General features: G+C 32.9%; 1 protein-coding gene across 7 annotated transcripts in view; it reads left to right on the top strand.

Moving 5' to 3' along the window:
- Nucleotides 1–16,629, top strand: part of LOC120626659 (chaoptin) — a 103,429-nt gene extending 86,800 nt beyond the window's left edge. Inside the window, exons 9-29 of one of the 7 annotated variants that reach the window (XM_039894258.1) lie at nucleotides 412–612; nucleotides 727–866; nucleotides 1,699–1,737; nucleotides 2,404–2,623; nucleotides 2,715–2,936; nucleotides 3,008–3,249; nucleotides 3,325–3,497; nucleotides 3,685–3,726; nucleotides 3,931–3,972; nucleotides 4,134–4,215; nucleotides 4,336–4,501; nucleotides 5,140–5,282; nucleotides 6,762–6,903; nucleotides 9,258–9,386; nucleotides 10,961–11,158; nucleotides 11,675–11,818; nucleotides 12,287–12,427; nucleotides 12,863–13,105; nucleotides 13,221–13,456; nucleotides 14,244–14,370; nucleotides 14,883–16,629. In XM_039894258.1, coding sequence (XP_039750192.1) covers nucleotides 412–612; nucleotides 727–866; nucleotides 1,699–1,737; nucleotides 2,404–2,623; nucleotides 2,715–2,936; nucleotides 3,008–3,249; nucleotides 3,325–3,497; nucleotides 3,685–3,726; nucleotides 3,931–3,972; nucleotides 4,134–4,215; nucleotides 4,336–4,501; nucleotides 5,140–5,282; nucleotides 6,762–6,903; nucleotides 9,258–9,386; nucleotides 10,961–11,158; nucleotides 11,675–11,818; nucleotides 12,287–12,427; nucleotides 12,863–13,105; nucleotides 13,221–13,456; nucleotides 14,244–14,370; nucleotides 14,883–14,987 — 3,177 coding nt within the window. In that variant the 3' untranslated portion in view covers nucleotides 14,988–16,629. The remainder of the gene's footprint in view (nucleotides 1–411; nucleotides 613–726; nucleotides 867–1,698; nucleotides 1,738–2,403; nucleotides 2,624–2,714; nucleotides 2,937–3,007; nucleotides 3,250–3,324; nucleotides 3,498–3,684; nucleotides 3,727–3,930; nucleotides 3,973–4,133; nucleotides 4,216–4,335; nucleotides 4,502–5,139; nucleotides 5,283–6,761; nucleotides 6,904–9,257; nucleotides 9,387–10,960; nucleotides 11,159–11,674; nucleotides 11,819–12,286; nucleotides 12,428–12,862; nucleotides 13,106–13,220; nucleotides 13,457–14,243; nucleotides 14,371–14,882) is intronic. The other 6 variants (XM_039894259.1, XM_039894260.1, XM_039894263.1 and 3 more) reach the window with 6 other exon arrangements.
- Nucleotides 16,630–17,357: the final 728 nt, after the last annotated feature.

The following is a 17,357-nucleotide window of genomic DNA, read 5'->3' as shown; positions in this document are numbered from 1 at the left end:
TGATTATTTCAAGATTAAAAGAATAATTATAATGTAAACCTTAAATTTATTCAGACACAGAATTTTAAAATATGAAACGCATATTAACCACTCTTGTGCCGTGTGGTCAGATCAGACAGACAGATCAGAATACAGTTGCTACCAAACCTCACTTTCCTCGGGTGTCGTCGGCTACTAAGAGAATATAACGAAGAATGGAAAGAAGCGTTCCTCTGTGTTACCACTATTATCTACTGTGATCTCTAACCCATCTGTCCAAACCTCCCATCGGGACAGGCCTTTTGTACAGCATTAGACCGTTATAGGCTCGATAATGATAATGATTAACGATTCTGTTGTGTCTAAGATACCAACAATACAACAACAACAATTTTTACAAATAACAACATATTATGTCACTGTAAATTTCAGGAGGACGCTTTCCGCAATGCAAAGATTAAATCGTTGTCACTCCGTGACTGCGGAATCTCGGAGTTGTCTCCAGCATCCTTCGCTGGTCTCGAGAGTAGCCTTCAGAGCCTCGACCTGTCTGAGAATAACTTGACAATGATTTCAAAATCCATGCTGAACAAATTGGACTCGTTGCGATTCTTGAACCTGAGAGAGAATAAGGTAGGGATGATATAAAAAAAGACTACAAACTAGCAATAAGTCACTACATAGCATAAAGTAAGGACCACCGCGCGAGGCGATTGGCTTTAAGTTTATTCAACAATTACATTTTAGGTGGACACAAACTTACTTGCAACGAACAACCCGCCAGACCAGTTTCAATCACCAGCATTTAATAATTTTCAATTCAAGCTATTTTTTTTGGACATAAGTGGTTCATCTTCTTTGGAAATGAGTTTACAAGATGTGAGAAGGTTAGTACTGCATAATCCTGATTACAACAGTGTTAAACAAATGGAACTCTAAATAGTTCTAACAATAGTCTAGATGAGACATAAACTAACAATTATCCATATAAAATTTACACAACCTAAAAACTGTTTCCAGTTGTTCCGATAATAATTAGAAGGTAAAGAAATAGTACATATTAATAATACACAGCTTAAATTTAATTTTTATTTTGAAATTTACAAAACCCTTCAATACAAAAGTTTTAACTTTGACGAAAAGACTCGATTGCTTTTACGTAGTAATCTGTCTCAGATGACAGATCAAGTAACAATAATTAATAAATAGTTTTTTTTTACTGTAGTAAATTAATTATTATTTATCGCTTTATCTTATAAGATTTACAACATCGTTGATATTTTGTGAGTGTTTTATTGTGAAGACGTTCATTGAATTTTAATTTTGACTAAAAGAAGAATTCATAAATTTTATCTACGTTACATTACTTCAATTAAGTTTACTCGTAAATTAAAATAATGATTTTCTTCTATCGTACATAGTTATTTCTAAAATAATTATTTTTTTAATCCTAATTTTTACTTCTTCTTTCACTTGCATGCAATTGAGCACGAACATTGATAATTATTTTTGTACATTTGAAACTGCTTGGATTTAAGATTTAAAACTATAGAAAGAGTGTAGTTTCTTAAATTAAATTAAATGAAATACTTTACCGTATGTTTTTCCTAATGTTTGGCACAGCTTGAACCTTTTTAGACGGATAGTAGGTTGATTATGTAAAGGTTTATTTCTAGAAATTTAGCTTCGTACAAGACTGCTATTACATTTTTATTGCAGAAACGAGTCTGACATTGAATTTTGCCGCTATCAAAGCAAGTAAGTTACGGTATGTTATTTGTACCAATTCGAGGCTTTGTCTGTTGTATATTATCATGTTTTGATGGGGAATTAGATGTCGTAGATCTTGCTTTTCATTGTTAAACTTTGCAATTAGTTGCCGCACGTTTTTATATTTTTTTTAAATAATAAGTTAAATCATAGTTAATTACAAATCTTTAATGTCTTTGCTTACAAAGATTTTGGCTGGCAAATTACATTTGTTTTGTTATATATGTATGTTTTTAACATATTTTCACCTCGTTATTTTATTTGTCACGTTATTTAACGCATCTTAAGATCCTTCAGATATGTTTTTCCTCAAAACATTATCACTATCATGTTATTTAGAAAGCTTCAGTTTGTTCAAAGTATTCGTATTCATATTTTTGTTGTTTTTCTGCTTAGATATGAAGAATTTAAATATCGCGTTAGGTGTTCCTGTTTTTTTTAAATCATTCATCTGTTTGTCACTCATTGATATGGTTATGGTTTTGTTTATCTTTGGCGTACTTAGAATGTCGATCAAACTAGCATTTTTTAGGTTGTGTAAAAGCAAATAATTTAACATTACCAAGGCAATTTTGAAACGACTGGCGTAAATAGATCTTTGTATAATGCTTATCAAAAATGTTTTAGCAATTTTACTAACAATTTATTTTCCAGGATGCGCTCGCTTCGATACTTAGCAGTTAGTAAGTTAATACGACGGAGTATAACTGCAGAAGATTTTCTTGAATTTGGTGTAGAGTTAGAAGATCTCAAAATTATTGGAAGCACGATTAATAGAATCGAAGCTAGTGCATTTCAACACGTTCGTTCTATAAAAACGTTAGACCTCTCAGAAAACAATATCGAGTACATTGATCCATACGCTTTTGCTGAGGTGATAAAATATTCTATTTTTAAATGAATTTAATTACTGATCTACTTTTCATTGTAAATAAAAGTAAATTTTGACTTGTTATAAATTTCAGCTACATAGCTTAACTGGGTTGAAAATGGCGAATGGTTTGGCAGATTCTGTAAAAATATTACCGTTTGAACCATTAAAGGCTCTTATTGAGTTACAAAATCTAGACATGAGCAATAACAAACTGAAAAATGTACCTGATACGTCCTTCCACTTCTTGTATAAATTAAAAACGCTTAATTTGCAAGATAACTTTATTGAACATTTTTCAAAAGGAACCTTACAGGTAAGGTATTACATGTCCAATATTTTCAAATAATGTTCCAAGGGCTTTTTGATTCATTGAATTTTTTCCAGACTGATATTCATCGAGAGTTAGAAAGTGTATGCTTATCGATGAATCAAATGCAAAGGATTGACCAACATACTTTCGTAAACTTAAGAGAGCTTCAGGAAATTTTGATAGAGGACAATTTAATAGAAACAGTTCACAGAAGGTCATTCACAAGTTTAGATAACTTGAAAATCATCAGGTTGAGAGGAAACATCATAACTGAAATAAGTGAAGAAGCTTTCCAGAATTTACCAGCTTTGAAAGAGTAAGTTAGCCATTTTAAAAACAAAAAGAGGATATTTAAAAAAACATATATAATAGTACTGTTTTTTCTCATCAGGTTGGATATATCATTTAATCAATTAGAAACGTTCAAATTCTCAATATTTGACCAAGTGGGATCTGCTACAGCATTAAAAGTCAATGTTTCGTACAACAGAATAATTTCATTAACAGATTCGAATGCTCCAAACTTCTATTCATCGAACTTCTATCCTTTACCAAAAGCGCAGAGTAAGATTGAAAGATAATATTTTTATTTTGTGTAAAGTATTTATTGTTCAAATTAACTAACTTTCCCTTTAATTTCCCAAATACTTTAACATGTCTTCTTCGTTGCTTTTTATGATTTTTCTTTATTAATATTGCCTTTATTTATTCTGCATGCCAACCTTCAATTATTTTTTTTGTTTTCTGACAGGATTAGTATCTGAGGATGCCAGTCCTCAACGTATAGAAAGAGGTGATTTTGCTTTTGTATATATTAACGATTTAGCTGTATCTTCTAAAAATATGAATTTATTTATACTTACTGCTTATTTCATTATAATTTTTAGTTAATTATATTATTTTGAATACATTATTGAATTATACAAAAGAATATACATTAATAATATTTTAATTTACCCTGCATGCCAAACTTCTAAAATCGTTTGCTTTATGACAGGATTAGTATCTGAGGATGCCAGTCCTCTACGTATAGAAAGAGGTGATTTGCTTTTGCTTTTATATATATTTACATTTCTCCTATTTCTTTTTAAACATAAATTTCTATATACCTTCTTACTTCTTATTTGGTTATATTTATATTATTTTTATAATTTATATTGTGTAACATTTAAGTTATGTAATATAATTCAAATTTTTTAGGTATCAGTACTGTGTCTGTTAATATCAGAGTAATGGATTTATCACATAACAACATTTCTTATATTGCACCTTATTACTTCAGGTAAATATATTTATAATAATATAACTACGAACAATTTCTAAGTATCGGAAATAGAAATAAAATTAAGTTGATTTACATATTAAGTCTATTTTAAGATAATAAAAATGAATTGATTTTCAGACATGCAGATTTAACCTTATCAGAACTCTATCTATCCCATAATCTGATAAGAAATATAACAAGGGAAGTATTCGGTTCTATGCTTATGTTGCAATATTTGGATTTGTCACATAATCAAATATACCATATGGAGTATGATTGTTTCAAGAAAGTGAGAAATTTACAGGTGCGTTAAAATAAAGTCCTGATTTGAATTTGTGTTTTGTGTTTAATTTTTAATCCGTCATGGTTATTTATCAAATCACACACCACATTCACAACATTTATGACTAATTGATAATGAAGGCCTCCCTAAATATTATCCACAGATGGAAGTATTTTAACTCTCACTCTAGTACTTTACTAATATTATAAATGTGAATGTAAGTTTGTGTGTTACGCTTTCACGCAAAAACTACTTAACCGATCCTCATGAACTACTTTGTACACATATTCTTGGAACTGTTAGAAGTAATATAGAATATTTTTTATCCCGACATTAAGCTCAGTTCCTTTGGGAGAGGCGATGAAAGTGTTTGACGATTTTCACTATAACTCCGACAAAGTATAACCGATTTAAATAATTATTTTTGTACTATAGATGTCATAGTTTAATTCTGCCCAAACTTTGTGTAGATCAAATGAATGAAGAACTCCTAAGCGGACAGCAGCAAACCCGTCGCTTAAGGTTTAGCGATGCTGAATACTTAAATTTTTTTTAGAACTATAACTAAATTTAATGCCACATCAAAAAACAAAATCAAACGCAGACGAAGTCGCGGGTAGCTAAGAATAATGAAGTAACGATTTTGTATTTTGTTTCAGATTATAGATTTATCGCATAATCATTTAATTGATATGCCGGTAGAAGTATTCCACGATATGCACGGACTGACTTCAGTTGATCTTTCCGACAATAATATCAAAAACATAGTTGATAATCTTATTATTTCCCCGGCATTAGAAAGGTAATATTTTAAACTCAACCGAGAAAGGTAGTTCGTTCGCTTATTTATCCATACATATGTTATATTTGGTCTAACTTCTTACGGCCGTTATATAATACCTCTTAATTAAATTCGTTGCTATACATGCCTTATATGCCATATAATTAGCAAAACTACTATTAATAACTGCCTCATTGGTCTAGTGGGACTTTCAACAACGAATCACGAGGTTTTGGCTTCTTGGTTCGAATCCCGAGTCGGGCTTAAAGTTATTAGGTATCTTGAAAGAATTTTCAGTATCAGTTTCAGAAGCGATGGGCTATGTAAATCCTCGTGCCTCGGTTGATCCCGGTTAACATCTCTTATTTGTGATAGTAGTCGTTAAAGCCCACAAACCCGCATTGGAATAGCTTGGTGGGTATATGCTCTAAACCCGTTTTCCGAATAATAAAGGACGCCTCTGCACAGCAGTGAGATGAAAAAAGCTGCGAATGATGACGATGATTGATTTGAAAATTGTGTTGGGTTGTAACGAAATGTTACAAATGTTAAACAATAGATATATATAGTTAATATTACCTATAGGACCAAATTTAGAATTTAAACAATTAGTAAATGAAATGAAGTTAAGCATGACTAAATCTTAACCTTACCTACTTACTACTAATATTAAACGTATCACTATTTTTTCGTAAGTGTAACTAAGTGTCATTTCAATCAATGGACGTCCACGGCTGGGCATAGGTCTTTTGTAGGGAGTTCCACAATACACGGTCCTGGGCCGCTTGCCTCCAGCGGCTCCCAGCGACTCGCCTGATGTCATCTGTCCACCTCGTTAGGGGCTGACCTTTGCTGTGTTTACCGGCGCGGGGCCGCCATTCCAGCACCTTAAGACCCCAACGTCCATCGGTTCTCCGAGCTATGTCCCCTGCCTATTGCCACTTCAGCTTCGCGACTCGCTGAACTATGTCGGTAACTCTAGTTCTCCTACGGATCTCATTTCTGATTTGATCACGTAGATATACTCGTAGCATACCTCTCTCCATGGCCCGCTGAGTGACTATTTGCCTTCTTATGAGGCCCTATCTAAGAGGTGGTCGCTAACTCTTAGCGACCACGTCTCAGATCCGTTAGTCATCACTGGCAACAAGCACTGTTCGAAGATGATGATAATAAAGATGATTTTTAATTCTCTCTACGTCGTGTTCCTCATTGCTGAGGGTCGTGACCCCTTCCACTTACAACCTTCTGGGCGATTTTGTGCCATTTGACTCGGCTTTGAGCAACGTTTAAAGCAGTATGCACTTTGTTGTTGAGAGCAGTGCGGATTTGATCCGACCAACGAATCGGGCTACGTCCTCGAGGTCTCTTTCCTTCCACTTTGCTTTCCGATCACTATCTTTTCAAGATTGTCTCCATCTCTTCTGGCAATGTGACCGAAGTGTCGTAAAGCAACAGCGGTTTAGTCGAATGAAACGCTCACGTTCGTATGTTCCACAGGTTAGATCTTTCTGATAACGATCTGTCAAGAATACCGACAAATTGTCTATCTCCTGCAGCGGCCATCAATTTGGTTGAACTGGACCTGAGCGGAAACAACATACCGGCAGTGGCTATCGCAGATCTGGTCCAAAGATTCCGAGTAAGTCTATTATTGATGTACTTAGTTTGATTCTACAATACAATATTACTGATATCCATTCACTAAAGGAGATGGACGAATGATATACGATATGTTAACAAGACAGTTTGACAAAAATCTTTGATGGAGGTATATAAACTAGGAGTTACTTGAACACTTGTATAAATAATTTACGAAAGTCAAATGAAAATAATATGGGTGCCTACTTAAAGTATTTAATTGATTGCGTACTTATTTATTATGACGGCTTAACAATTATTTACCCTTCCTTAACAAACTCGAATGTAACGTTCAAAAAATATTCTCTAGAAGAACTTTAAACGACCAAATCTTACTCGTATGTCTTATGATAGATGGTTTTTTTAATTATTATTATTTTTTAGCCTTTTTAGAATACATCTTGTACAATTTATTACCAAACGTTCTCCTACTATAATTGTAACAAATTGTTTTGAAATTAATTAATGAAACCTATTTTTGAGGTAGTCAAAAACAACTCGAAGTTAACGAAATTTTAATAGGACCTCCACAGAGTGAAACCTCGATAATATTGAAGCATCAAAAACCATTCCACTGTAGAACTGTTTCTCGAACAAACGTTTAGACAGTTCATTCCATCTAGCAGTTGACAGTTATTATTTTACCTCTTATTCTATAAGTTCACCATAAAATGGGAAAATGGGAAAAAGTTTGTGAGCTATCAACATTCCACGGGTGTAAAGTCGACGTGCGCGGGGCGTTTTCACTGTTTTGGACACAATGCACTGTTTACAATAATTGCTGAATGATTATGTATGTTCTTAATTCAAGTTAAGATAAAGGAATCGGTTTGTTAATACACAAACGCATCCAAAGCCTCAAATCAAGACATTGTCAATGTCATAAATTGTCTATGTCATATGTCGATCATATAGTTCATACGTATTTGATCAGTTTTCAGCTTGAATTCAATTTGTATGGAAAATCGTCTGTCTCCTTTTGACGTAGATTTGATACTAACTGCTTGATTAATAAATGATAAGTAAATTTTTGCCTTACTTGGTATTAAGGTAATGTATTGGGTTGAGTGGATTGAGACTTGTATTTTGATATATTTATATTGTGATATACGATTATATTTATCTTTATTTATTGTAAAACAATATAAATTAGATAATAACATTAATATATTTCGTTTAATATCCTTTGCGTTATATTTGAGTGAAAATACTTCTATTACTACTATACCTACTTTAAATTTTTTCGTTTAATCAGCTTCAAAAATTTGGGCTGATTATATGCTTTTATAACATGATACCGAAGTTAATATAAGATTTAACATTGCATAAGTTTAAAGAATTAACGATTTAATAAAAAATAAATTATTAAGAAAAAACACATTTAATACATCATGGTTACTATACTATTGATTGATTTCTTATGACAAGGTTGCCTCGAAGCAAGCCCACGTCGCTTTCATCTCACACAAAATTGACAAATGTTTGTTAAACTGTAAAATGATGTATGAAAAGCAGCAACTGCTGAGTTTCTTGCCGGCTTCTTCTCCGTAGAATCTGCCTTCGGAACCGGTGGTAGAGTCACTACAAACAGACATACTTGACGTTTCAAAAGTGTTTATATTAGGCCTACTTGAAATAAATGAATTTTTAAATTTGAATTTGAATATTTAAGTACAGCAGTCACAACAAAAAGACGTAGAGGATATAAAACAGTAAAAAGAAGGTTTAGTGTGATATTTTATACCTACGTTTACTTATTTAATCGCGACGAAATTAACTACGATTTACATGGTATAGAAGTAGCGCCATCTAGTCACAATATTGGCAAACTGTATTGTCAATAGATGGCGCTGTTTCGGTTTCATATGAATGATAGTTAGCTTTCACGCGATCGAATAGATAAACGTACGTATTCAATCGCACACTTAGTACCCAGTACTCTTAGTATAAGATATGCACGCTCACAAATAAGGAGTCGGTTCCAATGCCCGAACAGCAGACTAAAATGGATCTCAAGTGTATTTTAATAAAGCTCAAATTTGCCTACAATTCTTCAGCTGGGGCTTTTGACGGAACGTTCGTGAAATAAAAATCAGAAGTAATGGATGGAAAATGCAACTCTTTTTACAGTCGCATGACTGTAAAAAGAGTTGCATGGGGTCCATTTTGCTTCGACGGTATAGATTTTGATATGCGAAAACGATTCCACTATTGCGAGCGGGCATTTATTGTACTAGGGCTACAGTAACACCCTCAGTGAACGTTACTAACCAATAGATAGCAGTTGTTATGTGTTGCCAGTGTGCCTTGTGAGGTGTGTGGTAGATGCTAATTTGGCGTGTCCCGCATGTTCAGCACGAACCGGGCGACTACTGGCCGGAGGAGCCCGACTACAGCGATGAATACATGTACCACACCGCTAGGCGAGATCACACCAGAGTGTTCCATCAAAAAAAGCAATACCCGCAGAATATTTTGTTTAAGGTAGACCGCCCTATGTAAATATTTCAGCTGAAATTGTTTAAAGGACGCGAGAACAATTTTTATGCGACTCCAAAAGGATCAAAAATCGTTTTACTCACAGCATTCTCTAACTTTGTTTGAATATATTATAATTAAAAGGGGCTTGGCTCATTGTGCTTTGCTGAGGTACGTTTCCAATACAGAGAAGAAAAAAAGTCCTCTTCACATTACAGCATACAATTTCCAAAATAAAATTCAAAACACTAATTATAATTATTTCTTTATTATCTGCAAAAAATTTAGAAATTCGGATTGCTCTAAATCTATGTTTATTACTTGACTTCTAATGTAAGCAATATTTTTATTACTTTTTGGTACATATTATAAGTGCCTGTCAAGAATATAATATTCTTGACAGGCACTTATAATATGTACATATATGTATGTATAATCGATACATTTATACAGATAATCTTTTTAATTTCTTAACTTATAAAATGAGGGAAGTTAGAATAAATAGTGTTAGTTTATCGTGTGTGACGATGTCAGTGTATGTCCTGCAAACATCGTCGGAGCAAGCTCATTTTGCCGAAAAATGTTCTCACGTCCTTAATGATATTATAAGGCCAGGTTCAGATAACCGTATATTGACGCAAGGTTATTTACACAACTTCATAGCTTTACGCAATTTTATCATTTTTCACAAACGTTTTCGACACAAGATATAAGAATGGCATTGCACAATTAAATATAATTTATGACCTCAAACTTCACAGTTTTGTATGAAACCTTGTCAAATTTAATATCACAAAAGTAACTTTTATAAAGCTATACATATATAAAGCCTAGTTAATTCTTCACTAAAAATGAGTATTTATTGAGTAAAACTAACTGTGTTTCTCAAGAATTTTCTTATGTAAGCGCCACCTCTTCGCTCTATTACACCGCGCATGGAAAAAAATCATGTGCATGCATGGAATATAATAATTGGCTATATAAAACAGTGTGATAGATCCATCAAGTCCAATGTTTGTTTAAACAAAAACTTTTTCAAGCCTTAGTCAGATACGTAAGTATGTTAGGTAATACAGCTATGATTATGGTGAATTAAAGCTATACGCGCGGCAACAAGCGGCTATCTGAACTAAGTATTGTCCAGTTACTATAGTTTTTTTTTTTGTAGCATTTTATTGCTTATTTGTAGTTGCTTGAATTGTTGCACACAATTTAATCACTAATTCATACAAAGTTTAAACGCACGTAGATTGTTCTGTTGCATTTGCAATTTTATTTGCCTGTTTACCAAAATACTTTATTTATTTTATGTATTTTAATTTTATTATCAAATAGTCATAAGTATAAGCAAGTAACTTGAACAACTTCTGTAAATTTATATTATCAAAAAAAAATTAATTACTTTAACTTTTTAAATATAAATTTACAGAAGTTGTTCAGTAGCTATTGTCATAAAACACGTCGGCTACATGATGGTTAACAAAGTTTAACTATGCATAGCCCAATAATTTGAAAGAAATAGAGTAAATTGCTGATAGACTATCTTGTAGCATGAGATAACTTTTCATGTCCGATTCCAGTCTCTGGCCTGGATGGACCTTTCTGACAACCATTTGGTGCGAGTTGAAAGTGGTTCATTTGCGGCATTGCCTAGACTCCGTTGGTTGGATTTGGGCATGAACACGCCTTTCCTCAACGGTGAACGCGGTGGCAGTATTTTCAAAGGACTGGAAAGAAGATTATCTCATTTGGGCCTCAGAAACGTCAGCTTGACTAATGTAAGTATTTTTTTTTTTGTATTTTGTGATACGCTTTTAATTTAAAAATAGCAGAGCTACAAATAGTTGGTTGCTATTTTATGGGACCAGGCGCATCTATTTTACCACTATTATGCAAAAGTTTCAAAATTAAACATACAAATTTGGGTAGTCGCCTACAGAATCGGAAACTGTTTTATTTACCTTTTTGTTAAACCAAAGCTGGACAACATGTGCCTGCATTTCGAATTTGCTGACTTTTAAATGCTTACAGAAGCAACTTTTGATTAGTTATTTGACCTAAAACATCTCGAACATGAACTCCCCTTTAATTTAATAAAAAGAAGAATGTTAATAATCCGTATAACTGACTGCTACTTTCAAACCTGTTACTGTACGTTGTCTATGACAATATAAATTATTTTGGTAGGCTTTCAATTAAAAAGTTGAGGAATTACTAAAATCAGTAATCTATAAGTATAAATTGATACGAGGAAGTATTAACAAATTAATTAATTCATAATCTTTTTCTTTTAGGTTCCATCAATGCCATTACCAAAACTGAAAAGTTTGGATTTATCATACAACAATCTCCCATCGGTGCCAACAGACATAACGGCAAATTTGACCCGCCTACGTACCCTGGACCTTTCATACAATGACTTGACAACAGTACCTGTGGTAAGTAAAATGTATAAAATATTATTCTTCACATCAGCGCCAAACCGATTTTGACTATAAAAGTCAAAATCGGTTCAGCCGCTTTGAAGAAGAATATACACTGATAAATAGATAGACAAATCTACATTACTTGAAATTTTTAAATCTTACTGTCCAGGTCTTGGAAAATACTTGTTTCAACACAAAAAACTTTGCTTGACACATAAAATATATAAATTAAATAATAATGAAGAAATAAATAAATGTGTAAAACGCATATAAAGTTTTTGTACTCCCACTGCGTTTTGCCTGTGGCTCTAATCCTATTGTTTTTATATTTTTTTCATTTTCATTTCATAATCATTATGTGTGTGGACATGTGTTTTTTTACTTTTTCCATTATAGTCATACAAACTGCGCTTACTTTGGGGCTAGATGGCGATGTCGTGTATTGTCGTATTTATATATTTTTAAATTTACTTTTTCTAGGCCACACACTCCTTAAGTGATCTTCGTTGGCTGTCTTTGTCTGGTAATCCTATCCCAGCTCTGATGAACACAAGTATGTATGGAGTATCCCCGCGCCTTGAATATCTTGATGTAACACATTTACGTCTGAATATTCTGGAGGTAATATTTTAAATACTTTTTGAACTCTTGCTTTTTTAACTTCTTCTGGAAAATTACATGGTTCTCAATTTTACTTGTTTTGTAACGATAATTCTGGCAGCATAACTTTAACCATTAGAGTCACCTAATTTTGACTTGATGAAAGTCTTTGGAAACGGAATATTATAAATAAAATTTGAGGCTTTTAGTTTTATCAACAGCGAAGTTATAGGGGGTCGAAAATGGTTTGAATTTTTTGAGGGAAGCATAGTACGGCTGCTTTTTCGTTCGACTTGATGGGACACTAACTGTTTTTCCCGATATGAAATGACATTAAATGTGTATTTCTCAATTTTGAAGTTTAGTGTCTTTTGTTTGCACTTTAATGTATTCATTATTCCAATCAGATGCTTCCCTTAAAGGCTGAAATAAAAAGCACGGCACAATTTCTTTCAGCATGGCGTGTTCAGCAAAATGTACGGCCTAAGGACTTTAAAGATTTCTGTTAATGGAAATATCAGGGACTTCAACATCCCAAGAATCCTTACTCATAACTATGCTTTGGAAAATCTTTACATACAAGTAGATAATAATCAGATCGATCTTGGCAAAGAAATGACTGGTTCATTGCCTTCGAAGCTAAACAATATCACTATAACTGGAAGAGCTTTGAAGTTCCTGTCACAGAATGTTTTAAGTGTAAGTAACATAAATAACGATAATAGTTGTATATATATATATATATATATATATATCGAGATTAAATAAGAACAGCGGAATTTTTTAAATACCTAAAATACTTGTATTATTTAAGGGTGTGATGTCCCAAACCATGACATTAACAATCTACAATACCAGCATCGAGGAAATTGAAGGCGAAGTATTTTGGAAGCCAGGTCGCATAGAGAACTTGACTCTGGACCTAAGAGACAATTTCATCACCAGAGCTCCTAACCCTGCGAAGAACGAATGGCCCGGTGTTCCCAATTCATTGTTCCTCAAAGATATATTCGTTGCAGGGAATCCACTTAATTGTGACTGCCGTATTGGGTAAGACTTTTTTTGAACGTAACACGGATAAATTGCTTGGTAAAAACGCAAACTCTGTCATGGGGATATTATGGGATAGGTTCCCATAATATCCCCATGACATGACATTACTGGCTGGTTCAAAAATTTGTAAAATGCACGCCTACATACCTGTTATTTCAGCTTACAACTTCAACTTACTACTCTCTTACTATTTATTATCTGACATAATATTCATCATCATGTGTTGTTTTGATCGCCTGAATGAAATTTTATACATTGCCTATTCTATATTTTGCATACACTGGATACACTTCCATCTTGTTTGTGTTGTTTTAAGCTAGTTCATTTTGTCTTCATACCGTATAAGCTAGTTTAAATTGTTTTTTTGAAATGTAAAGCTGTCGGTAAACCAAATTAAAAAAAAAAAATCGTCATATCAACCCATTACCGGCCCTTTGCAGGGCACGTGTCTCCTCCTAATGAGGAGGAGTTAATCCAACACGCTGGCCAAGTGCGGATTGGTGGACTCCACACACCTTTGAAAACATTATAGAGAACACTCAGGCATGCAGGTTTCCTCACGATGTTTTCCTTCACCGTTAATACAATACTCAGAAAAGTTAGGGTGCGTGCTGGGATTCGAACTCCCGTAAGTGAAGTCGAAGTCCTACCCACTGGGCTATCACCGCTTCACTTATTCAACACAATATTAAACGTGAATAATTGAATTACTTTTAAATTTTATCAAGCATTCTTCACAGGCACGTTATAGGAAATTTATTTAAACTTGTCATTACTTGTACAGGTGGATTCAGGCATGGGATCGTAAGAGAAGGCAATATCTATGTGACAGTCCGTCAGAGTGTATAGCAACGAGGGACGATGTGCGGTTTGCAAAATGCCCGTCGCACTATAACAGGACTTTTAGCGATGTTAGTAAACCTTAATGTTTTTTTTACATTGTCTAGCTTATACTAACATAAAAAAAACCATTACAATATATTACCCAGTTTATTTCAGTGAATTTAACCAAATCATTATCAAACCATTAAGTACCTACTTTTTTCATTATATTTATTTCATCGAAAAATACAAAAAAAAAGTATTACATTTAAAAGGTGTAAAATTTTAACTCTTAAGTGTTTTTTTTACCGTTACACCCTGCGCCACAATCATTGGTCGTGACCTATATTAGTATTCTCTTAGAATGAGATCGGCTTAGTCCTTAGTGAACCGCGCTGCCCGAGATCGGATTAGTAGACTTCACACGTCTTTGAAAACATTATAGAGAAGTCTCAGGCATGCAGGTTTCCTCACGATGATCATATTTTAACTGATCATGTTAAAACGCGCATAACTCTAAGTTAGAAGTGCGTGCAGATAAAGAAGCCAAAGCCAAAAATGCATTAAATTTCAAGAATAATTACTTTTTATTCCTTTGTAGGTTATTGCAAAAGATCTGGATTGCAGTTGGAGCAAAGGATTTTGGAACTCACCTAATTTCTTCGTTGTCATAATAGTGGCAGCTCTAACGTGCCTCTATATTTGAGGGTTATTTTGGCTTCTGAAAATCTCTGAAGAATTCCATATAGTTTTGGCAAAAGTGTACGGAAGTGATTAGATTCTGATGAGTTACACAAGCTAAGCAAAATGATTTTTAACTAAACCTAACACAAGTAAGAAGCAACTGAATTGACAGCTGAAAACCTAATTATTTTTTGACGCTCATTGCATAGTCCAACAAATAAGATTAAAATCAATACGATTTTTTCATAAAACGTTATATTACTTTTTACTTAAAGCCTGTATGTGGCGTTAAGCTTAGGTAAAAATCAGCTTGTGAAGAAATGAAAATAAATGAAGAAACATGAGTGAGACGATGAATATGAGATATGTCATCAACTCCTTATATTGTACCTGTCAAGTGGCCTACTCGATTGTTTCGAGACTATACTGAATAGCCAAATACTAGTTATTGTAGTGATTTTAAAGGGTCGACGGAGAATTATGGAAGATGTTCGTGAATTTTGCAAATTAAATGAGAGACTTGATTATAAAGAATCACGTGGAAGCCTACTAATTTAATTGTGATTTATCAATATTCTGAAAGCGAAGTGTGATCTCAATGGATTGTTTATATAAAGTTACCGTTTAATAATAAAAATTGGATTTTTATGTTTATGTACCTTATCGTTTTCCCCCCGGCATAGGAATAATTTTAAAGTTTTAATTATTATTATGATTTATTGTTGTTTTAAGGGATGTAATAATACATGAAATAATTATGTTTTATGTATTTTTTTTACAGTGAATTTTTGTAATCTTTTCACGCTGTATTGAAATCAAATAAGCATTGGGAGTGAAGTGCACTTAACGTGATTCAGTCGTAATTTGAACTTACCAACAAGTTCATCGTAAGCAATGACTTTCTATAAATCGTCTGAATAGACTGCATTCGCTCGAATGACATGTGTTCGTCCATTGTTAAGATTAATATTATTTATATGTGTTTGTGTATTAGGATGATCATCAATCATTATTTCATCCATCGACTTATTATTCTATGTAAATTTATGGCCCGAGTGGATTGAGTTAATTATGAAAAGGTGCTTGATAAAACTTGTAGGCTCCACAAGAAACGATAGAAAACTGGGTTGTTTAAACTCTTGACATTTCTTGTATATCATGTTCTTTCACAATGTCATGTTTTAAAAAAAAGTAGAGTAAGATAAAGAGTATGTTAAACTAAACCACTTTGCCGATCCGTCAGTGATTCTCGGGTAATAATTAATTGTAATGTTCTAAAATTTCAATTTTAATTAAAAAAAAATCTATAATATAAGCTGTATAAGGTTGTATATGTACACACATACATTGTTGAATATAAAAGAAATGTGCGAGAACACCACCAATTTGATATATCGTGAAATCACTAGATAATGAGCGTCTTGAAGCACCTTTTCTGCTTGTTTATCAAGCACCCCACAAATATTACTAACGCCGTCTCAATACATTATTTCACGAGTGACTTAAAATCAGAATATGTAATTGTAGCTACTATTTCAAAAAAAACTCTTTTTGTGTCATCATCGAATATATTTCATAGTATATACAAAATGCTTTACCTATACACTATTGACAAATCGTACTTTTACGCAGAGTCTATCTTAAATAAAATTGCTTTAAATGTGTACGCTCTTTTCAATTGTTTCCACTTCAAAGTCTATCCGGTTATCTCTTTCAAAAAATATTTTATTATCTAGACATGTTTCTACTTTAGTAGCTACTATAACTAATATATTATACAAATCATGCTGTAAAATATGTCATTAATTAGAATTATACGGACTGAATTTGATAACTCCAGTATGTAATACTATTTAGTGCTTAGATACGTGGTGTTCGAACTTTGTGACCACGTATTAGTGTCTAATAATAAATCTTTATTTCGATGTACTTCTCTGTTGAGACTTTATAAATTTTCACTTCCCAAAACTATGTATGTTAGTACACATTATTAGGTTTCCATTAAAATTTTGTCTTTAGCCAAATGCATGTTAGTCAGTAGCTTGAAACTCTAATAATATATTGAGTGAAGAAATGGAATACCTCTTTTCCAGTGGTCCATAATGAATGGTGTAAGGCCTACATGTTAAATTTTGTTTTCAATACCATTATAAAGCTTAGCCATTAAAATATTCATAAAAATGTGTATGTTATAGAATTTAATTGTTAAAAATGTTTAGATTTATACTAACTACTGTGTATTCACTATTCATTGTAATTGAGATTAAGACTCGATTAAAGGTTGGTCTTAAACCGTGTTTTTTGTTCTCAATTACAACTGATCTTCTAATTTTTATCATTGATTATTAATTTTTATTTGGACTAGGCTACTAATTACCTATAACACTGCCAA

This window comes from Pararge aegeria, chromosome 10, assembly GCF_905163445.1.
Source record: "Pararge aegeria chromosome 10, ilParAegt1.1, whole genome shotgun sequence".
NCBI classification, from domain to species: domain Eukaryota; kingdom Metazoa; phylum Arthropoda; class Insecta; order Lepidoptera; family Nymphalidae; genus Pararge; species Pararge aegeria.
This window is presented reverse-complemented; position numbering and strand designations above follow the sequence as displayed.